Raw genomic sequence first — 14,069 nt, forward strand, 5'->3', positions numbered from 1 at the left:
GCAGGAAGGCTTTCTGCAAGCAGAGGACTCCAAGCCCAGAGGATACGGTCAGTGAGAGCAGTTAGATTCGGTGTGAGGAAGATCAGACTGGCCCAGAGCACCCAGCCTCAGTACAGAGAGAGAGAGAGAGAGAGAGAGAGAGAGAGAGAGAGAGAGAGAGAGAGAGAGAGAGAGAGAGAGAGAGAGAAGGAAGGAGGAAAGGGCCAGACAGGACAAGGAGTGAATGCCTGGACCTCCAAATAACACAGGTGTGAGAGCTATAGGTGACTATAGGTGACTACAGGTGACTCAGAGAGGGCCTCGGAAGCCAGGGACTCCAGAGTAGGCAGGGCCTTTTTCATTCAATCAGCTTTTGAAGCCTTCCTAGAAATGGCTGCTTGGAAACATTTCAAATTAGAGATAGTCATGGTCTCTTGAGTGGAAGTTCTAACACTGGGTGGGGTCTTAAAAGATGTGAGACCAGAAGGGAACAGGACCAGGAGGCAAAATGACTGACAGCACCAAGTATAACAGGCTATAGAAGGACATGATCCGAGTGACCTGGAACACCCCACAGAGGCATTTTATGAGACAGAGAGGAAGGGAAATCACAGCTTCCTTCCCTATGAGTAGTTCACAACAGCTTCCTGGAAGAGACAGCTGTTCTGGAACATTCCGGGCACAGGTGTAACTGCATAGAAGGCTCAGAAGTAAAGAGAAGGGCATGGTAAAGAGACAGGACAGAGGTGGGCAGTGACAAGTGGGAGGGGCAATGGGAAGACCTGTTTCCATATGCCCTCAAAGCTCCTGACCCAGGACAGCTGTCCCAGACTGACCTGGCCTGTCAGTTTTACACTAGTTCTGTGCCACATGAGGTCAGCTCTGAGGACTTGCCTCCCTGTCCCTTTCTAACCCAGCCAATCCAAGTTGAGCTTTGTGGGACAGCTTCCCCGAGCAGCTTGCCACTGGGGCTCAGTGCTGCATTGGCAGAGGGCACACTTCCTGAGGCAGAGACAGGCATCCTTTCCATGTACCGCAAGATTTGAAATCTTACACACCTGCATGGCTTGTTCCCTGTGCCCTTTGTTCCATCTCTGTCTGCCCAGGCCCAGGAGCCCTGCCCTGAAACAGTGGACAACCATGGCTTCCCTTGCCTTAGTACCCAGGGTGATTCTGGGTGATGGTGGAGAATACATATATGTGTTGATAAGGAGAAAGCCAGGGAGGCGCTCTCTCTCTCTCTCTCTCTCTCTCTCTTTTTCTGTGTCTCTCTCTCTCTCTCTCTCGGGACAAACCCTGCCTTCTCTCTCTCTGTCTCTCTCTCTCTGTCTGTCTGTGTGTGTGTGTGTGTGGTATATGTGTGTGTGTGGTGTGTGTGTGTGTGGTGTGTGTGTGCATGTGTGGTGTGTATGTGTGTGTGGTGTGTGTGTACGCGTGTGTGGTGTGTGTGTGTGTGTGTGTCCCTTGGGACAAACCCTGCCTGCAGCCCCAAGGACAGCAGGAGATGACTCTTATCCAAGCAACCGGTGTAAAGGAGAGTGGAGCCTTCCCAGAGTTAAAGTGGGCTTTCAACCACCCTCCAGCCAAACCTCAGCTACCATGCACATAGATTCAACACAAGCTCCAGGCCTACACAAAAGATACCCAATGAAGCTTACTGTCAAAGGCCTGGAGTACACCCGGACCCCAGGCAGCAGGGTTCCACACAAGCTAGGAGTCACCACCTGTGCTTCCCCAGAACAGCCTCTCCCTCCACCCCCAGGCTCCACCCCAAGTTTTTATAAGAGTGAAATCAGGCCGTGGAAACATGAAACGCAGCCTTGAAAGGGTAAAGAAGTTGTGAATGTGCAAAGGGAGGAGCCAGAACAGGCTCACATGGCTGGGGTGGGGTGGGGATGTTTCCGACGGGAGGCTCTTCCCTTGCTCAGACCTTTATGATCCCCCACAGTCTCATGTATTTGCTGCTTGCCTTCACCAACAAGGAGGGTTAGAATAGAATCAGACCCTGGAAGGGAACGGGGTGGGGTGAGGAAGGGCGTTAGAGAGCTGAGCGCTTCCAAAGACCTGACTAGAAAAGGTTCAACAGAACTAAATCTTCAGCTTTGACCCCACTACCCTGGTTGCTAATCCCTGTTGCTTTCTGAGGGACCACTGTTGGAATGTCCCTTAGGGCCAACTGGCTAGCACTTAGGTTTCCCCTCTAGCTGTTCAAAGTCTCTCCACTTCCCACGATGAATCAGAGTGGGATATAGGATTGGTGTCCATCCACCTAATGCCAGATGAGGACCTGAGGTTACCAGGCCATGGGTGTGAGGGCAGACCCAGGACAGAGAGAGCAAAGGATGTTTAAGTGGGAATATTTGGTTCTGAAAAAAAGCATCTGTCTCTAGGGAAGCTCACGGGCTGTCCTTCCTTAAGACAAGCTCACGGGCTGTCCTTCCTTCCTTAAGACAAGCTCACCGGCTGTCCTTCCTTCCTTAAGACAAGCTCACCTGCTGTCCTTCCTTAAGACAAGCTCACCGGCTGTCCTTTCTTGAGGACCTAATTCCTCAGGTGTCTGCAGAGCTTCCCTGGGGGCAGAGACCACATCCTTGGTGTTTGTGCTCCATTAACAATAGAGGAATGGCATCATTATCCTAATAGGTGGCCCAGGGACACAGAAGTAACAGAGACATTAGAAGCCCATGGGTCCCAGAGGCCCCCAGGAGACAGAAATTTACTCCCACCTTTGTACATACAAAACAGGCTCAAACCAGACCTCCAGAGAGGCAATTCTGGGACAACCTACGAACAGGTTCGCTGCTGTGGCCCGCAGTCTTGGAAGGGATAGGTACTTACAAGACATGTTTCTTCTTAAGGAGCAAATGGATGGGGACCCAGAGCAAGCTGATGTACAAACGCAGGCTACCTGGAGGTTGAGTACGCCCTTCTGTTTTGGCCGCATGGAAGAAAGTGGCCGAAGAGGAGTTTCTCTGTTACCCACAAGTGGTCATTATGTGGCCATTGAAACTTCAGTGGTTTGCACTTTTGCTGAGTGAGAAATACAGGTTCTGGACTACAGCTCTCTCTGGCCTGAACCAGAATGTTCTAAGGGACCATCTTCTCCAGCCCTCTGTCCTTAAGAACACAGGGTCAAAGCAACCCCTCTAGTTCTGAACCACCTTAGAGTAAGCTGCCGGGGTCTGTGAAGCTGCTCCAGGGACAGTGACAGACATGAGGGTATGTCTGTGTGGGACAGGTGACAGAGCAGAGACATCTGGGTCTCACCTAAACTGGGACTCCAGCCTTTTCTTGATTCTATAGCCCCCACTGGTATCCCAAACCTAGCCGCCCCCAGATTGTTATGGAGTTCAAATCTGTCTCCAGGTGTGGGTTGAGGCCATCTCAGAGAGACTGTGTGAAAATTAATTACTTAATGAGTGTAAAGAGCTTTGAAGATGAAAAGTGCTTCCCAGTGTCCGTAATAACATCTTCAATCCTTCACGGGGCCCAAATCGCCTCTGAGCTCACCTTTAAAATGAGTCCCTAAGGAGTTCCTGGCAACCTCCCCAAGCCCATAAACAACATAAAATGGCTTTTCACTGCTTTTACACAGCCAACCCCAGCTCTCCCCACCAATAAAAGGACCGCAGAGGATCAGAGAGACCCAAAGGATTCCAAGTCTCACACTCTGCAACCTGCACCAAACCCACAGCCGCGTAGACACCGTCCAGCTCACACCATGTCCTGTCGCTCCTACAGGATCAGCCCAGGATGTGGAGTTACCAGAAACTTCAGCTCCTGCTCAGCTGTGGCCCCCAAAACTGGCAACCGCTGCTGCATCAGCGCAGCTCCTTTCCGAGGAGTGTCTTGCTACCGGGGATTGACCGGCTTCAGCAGCCGAAGCCTCTGTAACCCAAGCCCATGTGGGCCCCGCATGGCTGTTGGGGGCTTCCGAGCAGGTTCCTGTGGACGCAGCTTTGGATACCGCTCCGGAGGCGTCTGTGGGCCCAGCCCGCCCTGCATCACCACCGTTTCTGTCAATGAGAGCCTGCTCACGCCCCTCAACCTGGAGATCGACCCCAATGCTCAGTGCGTGAAGCATGAGGAGAAAGAGCAGATCAAGTGCCTTAACAGCAAGTTCGCGGCCTTCATCGACAAGGTGCGTGTGGCCTGTGATGGTCCAGCTCAGACCTCAGCCCTGACCTTTCTTGGGAAGGTCCCAGTCTGTTAAGGAGACAAACTGGCTGCCAGGTTAGGGACAGGCGAGGAGGAGAAATGCAGACCACATAGATGGATGGATCCATTGCCTTCTTTTGGTACTTGGAAAATTCACTATGTAGTCTAGAAACTGAGTCTATGGTTTAAAGTGTGTGTGTGTGTGTGTGTGTGTGTGTGTGTGTGTGTGTGTAGGCAATATGAAAAGCAAGGGTGTCCCTGCTGATTGGGGGCTGAGGGTTAGGAGAATGGCACAAACAGAAGGCACAGTGACTGTCTAAGCAGCGTGAGAAGTGGAAGGGGGCTGTGTAGGTCACACTGCCTCCTGCCGTGCCGGCTGTGACACTCAGTAGTGTGACACCCCAGACAGGATACACCCCTGAATAGCAAGTCCAGCCTCATGAGTTTATTCAAGAATTCTGGGGTGCAGTTATGGAAAGTATAGGGCAATAGCAAGCATTCGAGAAATGACAGTGGTTACTATCTTTTCCAAAGACAGTAGTGGACATATGGCAGCTGAACAAGGGGGTGGGCACTGGAAGAGAGAGAGGGAGTTGGCCTGCCTGGAAGGGCAGCCATCAATGCTGGCAGCTGTCTCCCTGGGGGCTGTGGAAAGGGAATCTAAAGCCACCTTTTAACAGAGCAGGTACAGAGACCAGGTATGGAGACCAGAGGAGTGACATTCCTGATACTTTTTCTTTAGTGGTCTTTTTTTTTTTTTTGGTTTTTTTTTGAGACAGGGTTTCTCTGTGTAGCCCTGGCTGTCCTGGAACTCACTCTGTAGACCAGGCTGGCCTCGAACTCTCAAACTCAGAGATCCACCTGCCTCTGCCTCCCAAGTGCTGGGATTAAAGGCGTGCGCCACCACTGCCCGGCTTTAGTGGTCTTAATAAATCCTCAAAATCACCCCATGGGTAGATCCTAATATCCATGTTATACTGAGAAATGGAGCTGAGGGAGCTTGGGGACACTGAGCAGACACACTGTGCGCCAGTGAAGGCAGCGGATGGGGCTATCACTCTGCCAGTGAGTGTGAGCCAGTCCTCCCATCCTCAGGAGTCTGCCTCCCTGTCTATAACGTGGAGGAAATAGCATCTGCACCCCACACACAGAATCATGATAAATGAACGAGCTTCACGGAAAAATGACATAGACATACCCAGACACAAATCTATAGACATAGACAAAAGCATAGGCAAAGGTGCAGACACACAAAAAAAATAGAAATAGAGAGACAAAGACATAAAAACAGAAATAAACAGACATATAGAAAACACAGAAACAGATGAAGACATGAACATAGAAAAAAATAAAGGTCTTGGGCATAGACATGGACAGCCATGGATGTATTAGGTGGTGTGTGTGTGTGTGTGTGTGTGTGCGCGTGTGTATGTGTGTGTGTGTGTGTGAGAGAGAGATGTGTGGAGTGCGTGTGTGGTCTGTGTGTATGGAGTTTGTGTGTGTGGTGTTGTGTGCTATGCTTGGCATGGTGTGTATGTATGTAGCATATGTATGTGGTATGGTGTGGTGTGTGTATTGTGCTGTGGTATGTGGCGTGTGTGTATGTGGTATGGTATGTATATGTGGTGTACTGCTGCATATGTATGTAATGTTATGTGGTGTGTGTGAGAGAGAGAGAGCAGGCATGAAGTGTGTATATATGGTATGTGGCATGTGTATGTCTGTGTGTATGTGTGTGCTGTATGTGTATACATGTGTGGTATGGGGTACACACATGTGTAGGGGGTGTTTTAGCACAGGGCTGGGTTCCACACAGTGGTGTTGGAGACTTGTTTGTTGGGAATGAATGACTGAGGAACCACTGGTAATTAGAGTAGCTTTATTGACTTGCTATCCTTGGTACATGTCAGGGACTGTTCTAAGCATTTTACATGTATGAACCTGCTCAGTCTTCATAGCTGTAACACTATTATCACAGAAGCGAGGATCGTGCCAGCAAGAGGTTCAACAGCTTGTCCGTCTCCGACCACAGAAATGGAGCTGCAGCCTGACCTTCGGCTTTGAGCCAGAGTTCAGTGTTTCTCAGCCAACATGAAATGGCAGAGAGCTCTAGAAAGCACATCACACACACATATAACACACCACACATACATATAACAACACATCACACACACATATAACAACACACCACACACACATATAACACACCACACACACATATAACACACCACACATGCACCATATACACATGCATACATTACACACACACTGTACATGCACACACACACACACATACCACATGCACACATATCCCTCATGCATGCACACACATGCACACACAAACCATACCACACACACACATACAGTGTGCACACACACACACTCCTCATGCACACACACATGCACACCACACATACACACCTCATGCACATACACACAGCACATGCACACACACCACATTACACTCATACATATACCACATGCACACACACCCCTCATGCACATAGTCACACACACATGCACACCACACATAAACATCTCATGTATACACACACCACATATGCACACACACCACACTACACACACATATATACTACATACACACATACCTTTCATGCACATACACGCACACATACACACTGCACACACACATACTATGTACACAAACACCCTTCATACACACACACACACACACACACACACACACTTTCTAAACTCCCACTGTGTCTCTCTCCTTTTCCTGAATGGCAGGTGCGCTTCCTGGAGCAGCAGAACAAGCTGTTGGAGACCAAGTGGCAGTTCTACCAGAACCAGCGCTGCTGTGAGAGCAACCTGGAGCCTCTGTTTGGAGGCTACATCGAGACGCTGAGGCGGGAGGCTGAGTGTGTGGAGGCCGACAGCGGGAGGCTGGCTGCCGAGCTCAACCATGTGCAGGAGGCCATGGAGGGCTTCAAGAAAAAGTGAGTGTGCATGCCTACGAGACCCTAGGAGGAAAGGCGAGTGGGAAACCTCTGCCACAGCATCTGTGGGATCCCCACAGGACTTCCTGGGCCTTAGAGAGTGTGTCCAGTGGACCAAGTGTGTGGGTGTTGGCCAGGAAGTAAGGATAGGAGTCCACATGGGAGTCTCACTGCCTTCTTTCCGTTTTTGCTGCTCTGGGCACTGGGCTGAGGGCTTTCCACACCAGCACAGTACTCTTTGAAACTAGGATGCCAAAATGATTTAGACTTGTGGTGAACCCACCCCAGAGCCAAAGAGCTTGAAAATACAAGTCAAGACAAGACCTAGCCAGAAGCAATGCGCAAACAGATCGCACAAAGACAATCTCACACCGGGAAAGGTTTAATCCCTTTTACAACCCCTGGAAGAACTTAGTCACTGAGGCAGGATTTGAGGTTCCAGCTCTGAGTTCTATTCCTTTCTCCACATGCAGGTATGAAGAGGAGGTGGCTCTGAGGGCTACGGCAGAGAATGAGTTTGTGGTTCTAAAGAAGGTAAGGGGTCTGCTTGCAGGGCAGGGAGGGAGGAGTCACCTTTGTGACCTCCAGGAACAGTCGCCATGCTGGTCAGTCCACCTACCCTTAGACACTTCCACATGTGCTTCCCTCCTCTCTGCCCCCCATCAGGATGTGGACTGTGCCTACTTACGTAAATCAGACCTGGAGGCCAACGTGGAGGCCTTGGTGGAGGAGTCAAGCTTCCTGAAGCGTCTCTATGAAGAGGTAGATTCACCACTCACTTGCATGCCAGAGACACACAGAGATGGGGTCCAGGTTCAGGAGCCTGTGTCTGAGAGTGTACAGCAACATGCCACACAGATAAAACTACCACCCATACTCGTGTGAAAAGGCCTCACTACACAAGGTGTAAAATGTTGGGATACAGAGCTACAGGCATCTGTGTCCGCATGTATAAGAATAATCACATATATGTGTTTGGTTTCTGTGCCTGTGGGCATCTCTGCATGGCAGAGTGTGTTTGCATGCTAGTCTATAGATGGATATGAAAGGGATTCCATGTACGGAGGCCCACAGTGGACTAAATACTGTTTGGCATTCAAATCCAGATCCTTTGCCTGGGTCTTCAGGTTAGGCCTTTCCCATACTTCTCCCATTTTCAAGTCAGAGGCCGGCCCCAGGTGATGTTTAGGGCTTCTGACTTGCCTGTTCTACATTGTGTCTGTGAGTGAATGAAGGAGGAAGAGGGAGGAATCACAGACCTTCCTCCAGAGCTCCACCAGAGAATCAACACTGTCCACAGGAATGAGGCACCAAGCCCAGAAAAGGCACCAAGTATCATGTTCTTACTGTTCCCTCCGCAGGAGGTCCGTGTTCTGCAAGCCCACATCTCAGACACCTCTGTCATCGTCAAGATGGACAACAGCCGGGACCTGAACATGGACTGTGTCGTGGCTGAGATCAAGGCCCAGTATGATGATGTTGCAAGCCGCAGCAGGGCAGAGGCTGAATCCTGGTACCGCACAAAGGTGATTGCCTCCTAGAAATGGCTGTGGGAGCCATGCAAGCTGTCTATTAGAAAAGGCTTCTTTTCCTTTAGGACTGGTATGGAACCAGCTGACTGATCTCAGGTTGGGGTGGATAGCTAGCACTGCTATGAGGAAATGTTGTGCAAGCTGCACACTCATTGATCTCATTGGTGTTGTGCTGAGGGGGCGATTCTCCTACTGTGCTTCATAAACATCTGTCCCCCGTCTCCAATCACCAGTGTGAGGAGATGAAGGCCACAGTGATCCGGCACGGGGAGACCCTGCGCCGCACGAAGGAGGAGATCAACGAGCTGAACAGAATAATCCAGAGACTGACGGCTGAGATCGAGAATGCCAAGTGCCAGGTAGGTCAAGGGCAGATTTGGACAAGCAATAAGCAGAGGCAGGCAACATCACCAGGCCCTTGACTCACTAGAACAAAATGGCATGGCTCAAACAAATCATGAGAGGTAGCAGGGACCTAGAGAGAAGGCAAGGTTTTCCCTGTCTCTTACAACCTTTATGCTGGGGTGACACATTCGTTGATGTCCAACAGCTATTGCCCACCAGCAAAGTGAGATGCTAAAATGCCCCCACCCCCATCTCTTCCTTGGATTGCCAGCATAGCTAACTACCTGCTATGGACCCTCTCTAGGTCTCTCTCTTCTCCTGTTCTATACACTTAGGAGGAGGCCAGCTGGGCCCCCACACTATCCACATCTTGTTCTAACAAGAAGCCCCTTCTCTACCCCACAGAGAGCCAAGCTGGAGGCTGCTGTGGCTGAGGCAGAGCAGCAGGGAGAGGCTGCCCTCACTGATGCCCGCTGCAAGCTGGCTGAGCTGGAGGCTGCCCTGCAGAAGGCTAAGCAGGACATGGCCTGCCTGCTCAAGGAGTACCAGGAGGTGATGAACTCCAAGCTGGGGCTGGACATCGAGATCGCCACCTACAGGCGCCTGCTGGAGGGCGAGGAGCACAGGTGAGAAGAACCTTGTGGGAATTCATTTGAGGGGCCAAACTATCTTGAACATGCAAGCTGGCTAGGACCTGTCAGTCCTTGGATGGAAGGAGGAGACTCTGGTCCTCCCAATGAACTGTCTTGTCTCAAATGTGACACGCAGCTCTGACCACCTACTCCAGGCCAAGCTAGTCTTCAGTACTAATGGCTACCTATCACATATCATATGCTCTATGTCAAGTGCCCGTTTTTAATCCTCCATCCTGTCAGGTAAGCACCATTTTTCCTATCCAAAAACAGAGGCAGATTGGCTCAATGGCCAGCACTTTTCCATGGACATAAAGTTACTAAGCTACAGAGCTGGGACCCAGCACTGGGTCCTGGGCTTCTAAAGCCGGTTCATAGCTTCCTTTGAGATTAAGCTCATGTATAATAAGGAAGATGTGCCCTGTATACATCTAGCTCCATCTAATCCTTGCTGCAAGCACTACTGGCATTCAGCAGATCCAGGCACTCTGGTTGCAGGCGGTGTGTGAAAGTCACAATTCCACTCATTGCTGCTCTAAACAAAGAGAGTTGGCCTCCTTGGGTTGGGGATACTTCAAAAAAAAAAAAAAAGAAAGAAAGAAAGAAAGTCAACATTTGATGAGGATTTGGAGGAGCCCTTCCTGCATTTCAGGAGATAGAGTCTACCTAGAACAAAAGCTGACCTTGTCTGTCCCCAGGCAACTGTCTCAAGGAATCCAGCTCACTGTTTGAAACTAATGGCACTTTCTTTCCTCCTAGGCTATGCGAGGGTGTGGGCTCTGTGAATGTCTGTAAGTATCTGGTAGAAATGCAAACCTAGAAAAATGGAATTAGGCATGGGAGAAACTGATCACGGGGCTACCTCACTGAACCTCCAAGGTTCCCCAGCTTCCTCAGTCTTTCTTCTCCAGGCTCTTCTTTAAGAACTACTGGGGGTGGGAAAGGGTATCCAAAAACTCGAGTGCCCCTTACTGGTGGTTACCAGGAACTGCAGTCAGGGAGATGAGTCTGAGGATCCTAACATCTCTCCAGATGTGCTTTGAGATTGAAAGAACAGAACCTGTCATGTTACCACTGACCCCTTGAGAAGGCAGGCCCTGTATGCAAAGCCCTGAGGGACTTCTGGTGGGTGGGTGACACCCCAGCAAGCCCCTCATCCCTCCCTGTTCCTCTTCCCACAGGTGTCAGCAGCTCCCGTGGAGGAGTCACATGTGGGGGCCTCACATATGGCACAACTCCAGGGCGCCAGATTGCCTCTGGACCCTCTGCCACTGGGGGCTGCATCTCCGTGATGGCCCCTGATTCCTGCTCTCCTTGCCAGCCCCGTGCCTCCAGCTTCACCTGTGGGAGCAGCCGCTCAGTGCGCTTTGCTTAGTGCCAGGACCTTCAAATGAGCCACTTGTCTGCGCCAGAGTGGAGTGGTGTGTGAATGGAAAATGTGTGCTTGCTTCCAGAATCTTCCAGATGTTCCTATGAGAGGAAATAGTTCAGGGCCACTCTCCTTTTCCTTCTCCTTTTAGGAAACTGTCTCCCAGTTCTCCTCTGGCTTCACTTTAGAAGGTCATTCCCAACCCTTCCCTTAACCCCAACCTGTCTTCAAATACTTGTAAATGATTTGTATTATTCACTAAGCTCTCCGGGACACTACCAGTCACCCAGGGTGACTGGACCATAAAGCATGGCCATCTTGGGTCAAGGCATGATCCTAACCGCCCAGCCATGCCCTCCAGAAAACAAGAACCAGAGAGAACCCTTCTCAAGCAGCTTCCACTTCTGGCCCTATGTACAGGGGCAGCAAGCACCTGCCTATCATTGGTTGAGTTTGCTAACCTCCCTAGCTGACTGCCTTCCTTGGGGCAACCTGCTCTAACCATACTTCTTGGGTTACCTCCCAGAAAACAGTCTGCTCTCTGGGGAGGCCTTCTACCTACAGCCCCTGGTTAGAGGGCTTTGAACAGGTCTTGCTGTTCAAGAAGTCTTTGCACATTTCAAAGACCCCATACTTGCTCAGGCCTCCCCTGCCTGTGCACAGGGAACTGTCCAAGGGAGAGCTGGTGGGATGGGGACTATGGCCACTTTCTGTCTGTGGGTGCCTCACCTTCTGGGTTGACCCCGTCTGTATTTCAATAAATACTGTTATGACGCAAGGGTGTGTTTTGTGTCAGCGACTCTCCTCCCCCCACTTGTTTGCCTGCACCAGCCTACCAGTCTTAGGTCAGCCATAAACTGCTAACTAGCATTTTTGAAAAGCCACCACCATAGGTCACAAGGTAACCTCCACTCACTCCTGTGACTCTTCCTTTTCCTGCCCGTTCCCAAAGCCCCACCCACTGGTCCTCCTCGGTCCATGCTGACTCGGGCATAGATCCAGCTTCCCCTCTTGTATCCTTCCCTGTGAAAAACACCATCCTGTTGTCCTGGTTAAGCTTACTATTGTTGTGGTGAAACATGACCAAACCAACCTGTCGGTAAAAGGGGTTATTTGCCTTGTACTTCCTTATCTCTGTTCTTCATCAAAGGAAGTCAGGACAGGAATTCAAGCAGGGCAGGAACCTAGAAGCAGGAGCTGATGCAGAGGCCATGGAGGCATGTTGCTTACTGACTTGCTCCCCATGGCTTACTCAGCCTGCTTTCTGATAGACCCCAGGACTACTAGCCCAGGGATGGCACCACTCACAATGGGCTGGTCTCTCCTTATCAATCACTAATTTTAAAAATTACCCTAAGGCTTGCTTATGGAGGCATTTTCTCACTTAAGGCTCCCTCCTCTCTGATGACTCTAGCTTGTGTCAAGTTGACATAAAACTAGCCAGCACAACTGACCCCTTGTCTACTTGACACACTAAGATATCACCGTTAAACCCACAGCCTTTCCTTTCTTGTCTATCCTGAAATTGTTAAGCCTACGTACTTGTGTATATGCGCACAGGACAATGGAAAGTGTCCTTGCTTGCTCTGCACCTTATCTTTTGAGACAGGGTCTCTCTGAACTTGACACTAGCTGATTGGCTAGACTCGTTCACATGAGCTCTTGGGATGGGTGTCTCCTCAGCCTGTATTAGGGTTACAGTCGTCCATGACCAAACCTAACTGTTTCATGGGGTCTCTGTGCTTGCAGACTGCCCTCTGGGGAAAAAAAATACTTTAAAGGAGTTCAGGTCTCTAAAATTGACAGGTTAAGGAAAAGCCAGAAAAACAAGCAACCTAAGCAACAAGGATGGTCTGCTTGCTTCTTCTTTGAAACATCACTGTCTTAGTTAAGGTTTTACTGCTGTGAACAGACACCATGACCAAGGCAACTCTTTATAAGGACAGCATTTAATTGTGGCTGCCTTACAGGTTCAGTGGTTAAGTCCATTATCAAGTGGGGAACATGGCAGCATCCAGGCAGGCATGGTGCAGGTGGAGCTGAAGGCTGCTAGCAGAAGACTGACTTCCAGGCAGCTAGGATGAGGGTCTTATAACCCACACCCACAGTGACACACCTCCTCCAACAGGGCCACACCTCCTAATAGTGCCACTCCCTGGGCCAAGCATATACAAACCATCATGATCACAAACTAAGCTAACATCTTCATCAGAGAAGTCAGACCTCTGCAGTTAATTCTTGCTTAAGTGTTCTATGTTCTCCACAGACATAAAGTTCCCAAAGAGTTTGAAAGTGTGGATTGCAGCTCTTCTGAAATCACCGTAAGCTTGGTCTGGCTGTCTATTCTTTCCCTGTCTGAAGTAGCCAGCCTTTCCCACCCAACCCTCAGCCCCTCTGCTTCCTCATTCTAATAAACACCCCCAGCATGGTTCCTTCTCCAGCCCCACTGTCCTTCACCGTCTCCTGCTTCAGTCTTTGTGCTCTTAGGAAATACAACCTCATCTTATTGCTCCTGAGACAAACGTAGTGAATAACACAAACTCCCCACACTTCCCAGGGACTGTAAGGAGAGCCCACAGTGAGACGACCCACTGGGGACCACACCCTATTGGGGCCATTAACATCCCTGCTGCTCTCTGCATGTAGGCATTGTAAAGTGTTTGCTCATTGAACAGTATTGCAAGTAGGTCGTCAGCACTCAGTTCTGCTTTCTTCCATGTGGGGACCTTCCTGGAAGGACCCACGGTGAGAAAGACCATTCATCCAGGTGACACCTGTGAAGAGGAAACTTCTGGTTTGTTGGAAAGTCAGTTATGTCAAATGATGTCTTGCTGGGGCACACAGGTAAAAGAGTGACTTGTTAAAGCGGACATGGGAAAGAATATTTTTCTGAAGCAGACACAGGTGAAAGGATGTTTGGATATAGCAAACATGTAAAAGGACTCTGATGAAGGGGTATAAATATGAGCCCACGGACAATGGGATAGAGCAATGGTTTTGTTTGCTCTGCCTCGCTATTCTTCACTAACAGCTCACATGTATTGGTTTGCCTTACATAGTGTTGTTGAGCTCTGATAGTGGTTACTGTCTGGGG

At 50.0% G+C, this 14,069-nt stretch overlaps 1 protein-coding gene across 3 annotated transcripts; it reads left to right on the top strand.

The window, feature by feature from the left end:
- The first annotated feature begins 3,588 nt into the window (after positions 1-3,588).
- On the top strand, positions 3,589-10,981 carry LOC114633630 (keratin, type II cuticular Hb5). Of its 3 annotated transcripts, none has more exons than XM_028782200.1 (9): positions 3,589-4,120; positions 6,889-7,097; positions 7,571-7,631; positions 7,764-7,859; positions 8,459-8,623; positions 8,863-8,988; positions 9,380-9,600; positions 10,366-10,401; positions 10,795-10,981. In XM_028782200.1, exons 1-9 carry the CDS (start codon positions 3,701-3,703, stop codon positions 10,979-10,981), a joined length of 1,521 nt encoding a protein of 506 aa, XP_028638033.1. In that variant the 5' UTR covers positions 3,589-3,700. The 3 variants fall into 3 exon arrangements, with proteins under 3 accessions (XP_028638033.1, XP_028638032.1, XP_028638034.1); XM_028782199.1 differs by having other exon boundaries at positions 10,366-10,397; positions 10,788-10,981; XM_028782201.1 differs by lacking the exon at positions 10,366-10,401 and having other exon boundaries at positions 3,701-4,120; positions 10,788-10,908.
- Positions 10,982-14,069: the final 3,088 nt, after the last annotated feature.

The sequence above is a fragment of the Grammomys surdaster genome, unplaced genomic scaffold (genome assembly GCF_004785775.1).
Source record: "Grammomys surdaster isolate TR1022 unplaced genomic scaffold, NIH_TR_1.0 724, whole genome shotgun sequence".
NCBI lineage: Eukaryota > Metazoa > Chordata > Mammalia > Rodentia > Muridae > Grammomys > Grammomys surdaster.